Below are 8359 nucleotides of genomic sequence, written 5' to 3' on the forward strand. Positions count from 1 at the left end.
AGGTCCTCCCCTGTGTTTAGTAGCCGTGAAGAAGATAAGAAGCAAAAGCCTTTCTGTTTTATCTTTCTTTGAAGATTTGCAGCATTATTGCGATTCTCTGGCACAAGGTTTGCCTGCCCCATCACGGGCTAGGATAGGCTTTGGCATTACTCCCATGAGCTGATAATCACCCATGCGGAGCGGGGCTGGGGTGTTATGAAGCCTCAGAGGAATGTGTGTCCCTGAGGAGCCAGGCTGAAACACTGCTGCTGCTGAGTCAGATCATGTCTGCGGCGATAAATAGAACATCGGTTGGCTGCTTCTCCCAGCCTGTCTTCAGGCCATGGCTTGTGAGTAGTAGCAGGGAGTTATCTCCCCAGCTGGGACAAGTCCCTTGGGGCATCACTGACTGTATGGGCTGCACTGACTTACACCAGCTGAGAGCCTGGCCCCAGACATGGGGGTTGTGTGTGGGCACTGGTGTGTGGAAGCACCACAGCTGGTCTGTGTTTAGACCTGACCCTGCACTCATAGGTGGAGGGTGTTTCACAGGGTGGAACAAGTTATGTTTCCTGTGGGTATTTGATTAAGTTGATCCTTTAGAGAGCTTTAAAAACATGCTGTCAATGTTGTTGATATTAGCAAACTGCTGTTTGAGGCAGAGTGAATGAGCAGAGGTGAGAGGGAAGAGCCTGAGATTGTGGTTGCTGCTGCTTCCTTCCCAGCAAGGGTCACTGGCAGTAACTCTGTCACAGGCCAGGTGCTTCCTGCTGTGTTTGCAGGGTACATGGGCTGTAGCCCCCATTAGGGAACTTGCACCTCTGGACCAGCATCTCTGCATGGAGGTGGGTGCAAACCTCTGAGCTGAAGGCTGCCCCAGAGGCAAAGCAGTGCAGCATCACCTGCCCCATGGGTGAGCAGTGGTGATGGAGGTGCGGTGGGCAGTTTCCCCCTTTTTCCTTCAGCCCTTCTGTCAGTGATGCTGCCTTGGGCTGTGATGTGTCCCTGACTTTGCTGGTCACCAGGGTGTGCCTTTGGAAGGTTTTTCCTCCCCTTACACCAGGAACAACCATTGCAGTTGCTCTTGGTTTGGGTTTTATCAGTGTCCCTCCCAGAGGTGCCCATCGACCTCTCTGTTTCTGGTGAGACATTGTGGGAGTCTCTGCAGCCCTCCTTCCCTTGTTGCTTGGTGTTCAACCTCTTGCAGAAGTCATATAGATAAGACAAAACTAGTCACATCAGTGGTGTCATTTTGTAAGAGGCTCCTTTTTCACTGCAGATATTTAAAGGCTTGCCTCGTATCCTGCATCTAGGCATTGTAGGCATCCAGGTCAGCAGATGTCTCCTGTCTTCCTCCAGAAGGACCTGCAGGACATCCCTGCCCCAGAGAGGTTGCACTAGGGAGATACCTGGAGCATGCTACGGAGCAGCAGGAGAGCGTGAGGTTATCCCCAGTGTTCCAGGGCCCTGCAAGAACAAGGAGTTTGTTAACCAAATTTTCAGGAGTCCTGGGGGAGCCAGCCCCACTGTACACCAGTCAGCAGACTGGAAAAGGACTTTGACAGTCCTCCCTAGTCTGCCAGCACACCCACCACCTCTTTCTGAGCCCAAATCTGGCAATCAGCTTGAGCCTGTGTTTGTGATCAAGACACACAGCAGGCAGACTCCAGTGCTGCCAAGGCTGGGGCTGGAGCTGAGGCTTTGCTTTGCTTTGTGCATGTGAGACACATCAGCTGAAGTCTGATGGGCTTTTAAGATCATCTCATCTGACTGCCCACAATCTCAGGCCTTCGAATTTCCAGGGCCAGGTTCAGCTGTGTCCCTTTTCTCCCGCCTCCCCACACACCTCTAAATCCCTGCCTGCTTTCCGTGCATGAGTCCCTGCCTCAGAGCTGGGGTTAAAGAACATCATTCGTCCCTAGCAGAGCATCTGCTTGGGAGGAATAGCCTAGAGCCACACATCTCACATGCTCTGAAGCACTCTCCTTCCACCCCCAGGAGACCCTACCAAACCATCTGGATTTAGGAGCGTCAAAGCCCCCACCACAAAGGTGGCCTCATCGATTGGGAATGCCCAGAAGCTGCCCATGTGCGAGAAGTGTGGATCTGGCATTGTGTAAGTAAGCCTGTCCCTGGGGTTGCAGGCTGAGCATCTCATGCCTGTGTGTGGGACTGAGGTGCTGCACCCGAAACACTTGACCTATCCACATCCAGTGCATCCAGGAGCTGGCTCAAGGCACATTCTTACCAGCTTTGACAGTGCTAACTTTGCAGTTCCCCGCAGTGAGGCAGGAGTTGGGTTTCCCTCTAAAGATCCATATCAGTGGAAACCAAAGCAATTTCCTATGAGACAAATCTCAAGACAGTTGTTGCTGCAGTGTTTTGCTTCCTACCTGAAATCTGTTTACAGCACCCAGAAACAAAATGACCTTTCCATTCAGGGCCTATGTATTTAATGCTTTTCATGTCGTGGCGCTCCCAGCCACGGAGTGGTGACTTGCCTTGGTGGTCAGAGGCAATGTGGACCAGGAGAGCTGCATTCTGCTCCCTGCTGTGCTGTAGGACTGCACACCTCCTCTGTGTCTAGGTAGACATTTTTGTTGTCTTTATGTGGGTACGTCCAACTTCCAGCACAGCAGGGGCATGGGTTCAATACAGAGCTGCTGTACCATAACTGTGACAGCACGGAGAACCCAACCCATGTGTTCAATTTGCCGTTCAGTTTCTTAACCACAAATTCTTCCCTACAACATCCTTAGCTTAACAGTTGACTCCAGCAGTCAAGTGCTGGTAGAGCACCTGCATTGTCATGCAATAATTCAGATTTCGCCCGTGCTGCCCACCACAAGGTATCAGATTGTTGCTGAGGCCCACTACACTGTGATTGCATGGTCTTGGCATGCCTGGAGCACCAAGGACTGGCAGAGTCATTACAGAGGCAATCTATAAATATTACAGAGGCCTGTAAAATATGAATTGTAGACAAACCCTACAATTATTCTACCAGCTGGGTAGATCTGAGGAGAAAGGACAAGGCTATGAATAGCACTAAAAACTAATGAATTATGGAAAACATAGATGGCTGCTGGAATGAAATTGTACTCCTGGCAAATTGTTGTGTTGCTGCTGGTGGTAGTTAATGAGTTGCTATGTAGTTTTCCTCATCATCTGCTGGGTTAAGCTGTGAAGTTTTCCATTAAGAGCTGGCCCACATTTGGCTGGGGCCATTCACTGCAGCTCCTGAGCAGCAGTATGTGAGATCAGAGCCAGGATCTGGTCTCTTTGCTTCTCCTGTATATACCTGGCATGTCCATCACTAGCAAAAGGGCAGCGGCTGGCTGCGCAGCCTTCATCCCCCTTGGTTGGTGGTGGCAGTCATTTCTGGATTTGTTCTGCAATCCAGTTGGTTTGGACCTGGATTTAGTTCCCCAGCTGGTCAAGCTGATGCCTGTCATTTGATCCTGGGCATTTGAAGGCTGTTGCGCTGTCTCCAGCCATCAGCTAAAGATGCCATCACAGTGATTCTTGCCACCACAGGTGATAGGACTGTCCCTGTGAAACTTAGGCAGGCCGGTGCTAGGAAACACTTTCTAGAGGAAGGCTCCCATGCTGGCACATGTTGGGCTCTAAAAGTGCTGTTAACATCTGCCTGACTAGCGGTAGGGCCTATACTTCAACTTGTCGGAAGCAGGAGGAGATTGTCCACCTTCAGCACTGGTGTGGGTCTGGGCTGGGTGGGAGGTGGCTGGGAAGGAGGGTTCCTGGCAATGAGAGGTGCTGGTGGTTCCTTCCCCAGAGGGGTGTTTGTGAAGATCCGGGACAAACAGCGTCACCCCGAGTGCTACGTGTGCAGTGACTGCGGCACCAACCTCAAGCAGAAAGGACACTTCTTCGTGGAAGACCAAATCTACTGTGAGAAGCATGCCCGGGAGCGGGTGATTCCCCCAGAGGGCTACGAGGTGGTCACAGTCTTCCCAAAGTAAACCATGCTGCTCACAAAGCCAGTGTGGATGGTTTCTGTGCTGCTTTTCCTTGGAAAGCATCATCCCTGCCCCCCTGCCGAATCTTGTTTGCAATAAGGAATGCTAGGCATGGCTTTGAATTTCCTTGCCATTATTAATCCTCCATCTGTTCACATGAGATGTCACTACATTCTTTTCATCTCCTCTTTCACTGTTTGGGTTTTTTTAATACACAGAATTATTTTTTTTCCTCCTTTGTGCTGTCAATCGCACAGGAAGATCAGAGGCCAAAGTCTCTCTGTGTTCCATTTATTTGCCTTCTGTTTGCATTCAATAAACAGGGTGAATCCACAAGGCAGATGTGTCTGCTTTCTCCTGGTATCCCTCTGCACTGGACCGGGGTTCCTGGGGCAGCAGAAGTGGTGTCCAGTGCATGGCTGTGTTTACCCTGGAGAACAGTGGGAGGGAATTACGAAGTTGAGTCACACTGGTCTCATGTGCTGCCCAGCTGCTGTTAGCATCTGCCTGCTGGCACCCAGCAAGGGCCAGGTGGGCACAGCCAAGCCACAGACCATAGGTGGCACTGGTGGCCTGTCTCCAGTGCAAGGCAGCCAAGAGCTACCACCTCTGCATCCAGCATCGCTTCATGATGATGGGACCGGGCACGTCAATGCTTCCTGTTACCATATCACCCAGGTGCCCCTCTGTTCTCCACAGTCACAAACTGAGCTCTATGAAAAAAAATGTCCACTTGATGTTTGCTGGAAACCAGGGAGTCCTGGAACAAAGAGGGGAAAGTTTGAGTGGCCGTAGTCCCTGTCCCTGTTCCATCTGGCGCTGTCCGTTCTGTGCCAGCTCCCCCCTCCCCCGCCATCGCAGGCTCAGGACTGTGCGCAGGCTGGTGAGGGTGGGTCTTGCCACCGCACATCCCCATGTCCAACCCAGGACAGACCCCATGGCCGTGGTTGTTTCTGTCTGCAGACATGTGAGACAGTCCCCTCTGCAAGGCCCCGTGTGGCTGTCAAGAGGTATCGCCCTGCTCCCCGTGCTGCCAGCCATGCATGGCTACTGGAGGGTTCCTTGGGGCTGATGGGGGTGGGGGGGCACATGCCCCATATGCACTGGATGAGGCCTGATGGTGCCTGGATGAGGGCTGATGGTGCCTGAGCAGCAGTGCCACTACCCATGTATACCAAAGAGGCGGTCTGTGGTGAAGTTATTTCTCTGCTCACACCTCTGAATGAGCTGCTGGCTGTTCTTTTGGTGTAAAAATAAATGGTTTCTAAGATGTAGTGTCATCTTTGCTTTAAAACAAATTGCCAGAGGTTGAAAACAGAAGGGTTTGTAGCTGCATACAGGCCCTCTCTGGCAGGCAGAGGGCCACCTCCAGCCCTGAGGTTAGCGGGTGCATCTGCAACAGCTATGGACAGGGTCATGTACCTGTACTGGAAAGTCCCGACTGGCTTCAGCAATGCTTTACTGCTGTGCCCTGTATTTCCTCTCCTTCATGATGAATCACAGCAGAGCACAGCTGCCTTGCAAAAAAAAAAACCAACCCAAACCAAGGCACAACCCCCCAAAAAAATCCTTATCTGAGGTAAAGCTGACCTGTAACCAAGACCATAAGCCTCCCACCGTCCAGATCAACTGTACAGCTTTTTGGCAGGTTGGGGAGGCGACTAATTCACCAACCCAGCTAAATTTAGCTCATGCCCTTAGGCTCCTTCTGTGGGCAGCAGCAAGCAAGGCAGAATGGCATGGCCCAGCCAGCAAACTCCTCGGCCAGCTCATCCCTGGGAAAAGCCTGGCTTCTCCATGCCACCGGCACATGCCTACACACATCTGCACAAACTCCAGATAGTAACAGAAGCAGCTTTATTTTTCAAAGTGAGAGTGGGGGGTTATATTGGCCTGCTGAGGTGACATCTCCCTTCACTGCTGCTAACGGGGGTTAATTCTTTCCCCTCTGCAGCGCATTTCGCCAGGGAAAGGCTCTCAGTGCTGCAGCACTGGCAGGTGCAGGCAGGCTGGACTAGACAAAAAGTCAGTGCAGCAGTGAAGACCACAGACCTGCCGGGCTGAAGGAGTAAACCTATAGGAACAAATTGCTCTGACTGCATCTCAGATCAGTGTGCAGGCCCTGCCGTGGCATGGGACCGTGGCTGCTCCCAGCACTGTACACCTTGCTGCCCACTTTCTCAGCAGGCTGGGGGCTCCTGGCTGCCCGCCACGCATGGCTGCGTTCTTGCCTTGCGGGAGGAAAATTCTGGCCGTCAGGGCCTTCTGGTGTGCTGTATCCCAATGCCAGCGCATGGGCTGAGCCCTCCAGCATGTGCAAAGTCACTAAATGTTTTCATACTGTACAAATGTCCATCAGCAAATCGGGGCTCGAGCCTGACCCATGTCTGGCATCTCCTCTGCCCTCCCCACCCCAGCCCTGAGCTGCAAACAGACAACAACAAGCCCTGCTTTGTCTAGGGCCGCCTGCTTTATCACCCCAGCCAAGCTCCTGCAGCAAAGGCTGGCAGCGCTGCTGGGAAAACACTGATTGTGCAGGGCTTGACACAGGAGTTGGGAAGTACAAAAGGCTTGTGGGGTAGCTCTGGAGGTGTAGGTTTCTAATGCAGATACCAGTCTTGATCCAATTTATTACCATGGGAACAGGCTAGCCAAGGCAATTCATGTTCATTACTTGGGGAGGACTTTGATCGGTGTCTGCTGTAGCTCGCTGAGAAGAGGAATGTATTTCTTTTTTATGATACAGGACAAAATATTTGGCAACTCCAGTGTTCACTGTAGTCTGACTTTCCAAATTCCTCTGGACTTTTTTAACAGCTGGCATCTGGAATTTGTCAACAATAAGTTAAACTGGGTCATGCCTGCAACCACGCTGAGCCACCTGCTCCAGAAGTTAACAATAATGTAAGAAATACATAAAAGATTCATATCTGGAGTGTCAGGCAGCTTATAAATGAGCTAGCATCCTGCCACAGAGGGGCTCCAGACCTATGTGAGACAACATAGCACAAAGCACAATCTGTCATTTTTAACACAGATTATTTGGATTTCTGCTTGCAGCCACTCCCTGCCTCCTGCTGCATCTCCCATTTCTCCTTATGCAGCAGACAGCAGTTGTGCACTGCTGCTCCCCATTGGCTTGCAGGAGCCCCCGCCCCCCCCGACACAGGGTGCCAAGCTCAGGCGCAGCGTGGAAAGCCGCAAGCACAGCATGAGCTGCGGGCCGTGGCAGGCTGGAGAAGAGAGCTTGCTTGGGATGATGTAGCACATCTCCCTTCCAAGCTGAGAACTCAAATCACTTTTTTTTTTAAAACTGTTTACCCAGTTAAAAAGATCCCGCTGCTGGTCCCCAGGATAAAGCAGATAGATAGATAGAAAAGGATTAAAAAACAAAACAAAACAAACCCTAACAGCATAATCAAAACAGACCCCTCATTGTCTCCTCACACCCCACACCATCAGCACCACCCTCCACCCAGCAGAACAGCACTGAGCAGCATGGTGGTTGCTCCAGCCTGTACATTTAAGTTTCATTCACTAAGGGTAACCCTCTGAGCTCAGATTGTCAAGGTAGGGTCTTAGCAGCTCAAACATCATCTTTGCTAGGCAGATAAGTAAAAATACCCAAATGATGGTATGTGCAGAGTCCATTTGAGTTGCTGGTGAAATGCCATTAAATAGATTCTAATGTGTGAGATGATAAATTTACCACACATTTTCTTGTCATCACCTGGAAAAACCATCAGCAGCCTCTCCCCACCCAAGAATATGACCTACTCATCAGATTTAAAAAAAAAAAAAAAAAGACAGAGACAAACCTGCTAACAGACACACCGTAGCAACACACAAGCAAGCTGAGACACCATCTTTCTGTTCATGTATTTGGTCTCGATAACTCAAACATCCACAGACATCCCCAACAGGAGCAACAAAAGCTGAGTATATCTGGGTGCATTTGTCTTGTAGCAGCTGAAATACCTTTTTCCCTCTAATGGATAATGAAGGGGAGATTATTTCACTGTGAGAGACTGAAGGAGTTAATGTCTCAAAACATTGTAGTTGGGCAAGTTCTGCTTAACGACTAACTCTCCATAACAAGCAACACAGCCTAGCAAGGAACCCCAGGTGAAAAGAAGCCCATCAGCAAGAGGAGGGGGAGGTCAGGAGGGGAAGGCCGTGCTGGAGAGTGCACAGATCACGTCTGCAGGGAAGGGGAAGCTACTCCCCAAATGATCCTCCCAAGCCCACGGCCCAAAGGCTACCTAATTAGCCTAACGAGTGCCTGCCCGAAGGACAGGCAAGGATGATAAAAGGGCACAAACTGAAGCCCCATGTGTGCAAGCCCCCCAGAACCGGACCCCTCGTCTGACTGAACCCAGGACTGGTGAAATCTTTCTCTT

At 51.0% G+C, this 8359-nt stretch overlaps 1 protein-coding gene across 2 annotated transcripts in view; it reads left to right on the forward strand.

The window, feature by feature from the left end:
- PDLIM1 (PDZ and LIM domain 1) overlaps positions 1–4297 on the forward strand; it is a 45289-nt gene extending 40992 nt beyond the window's left edge. For both annotated transcript variants that reach the window (XM_075025877.1, XM_075025876.1), the window contains exons 6-7: positions 1978–2095; positions 3776–4297. In XM_075025877.1, the coding sequence (XP_074881978.1) occupies positions 1978–2095; positions 3776–3962 (305 nt within the window). In that variant the 3' untranslated portion in view covers positions 3963–4297. The remainder of the gene's footprint in view (positions 1–1977; positions 2096–3775) is intronic.
- The last annotated feature ends 4062 nt before the right edge of the window (positions 4298–8359 follow it).

This window comes from Buteo buteo, chromosome 4 (assembly GCF_964188355.1).
Source record: "Buteo buteo chromosome 4, bButBut1.hap1.1, whole genome shotgun sequence".
NCBI classification, from domain to species: Eukaryota; Metazoa; Chordata; class Aves; order Accipitriformes; family Accipitridae; genus Buteo; species Buteo buteo.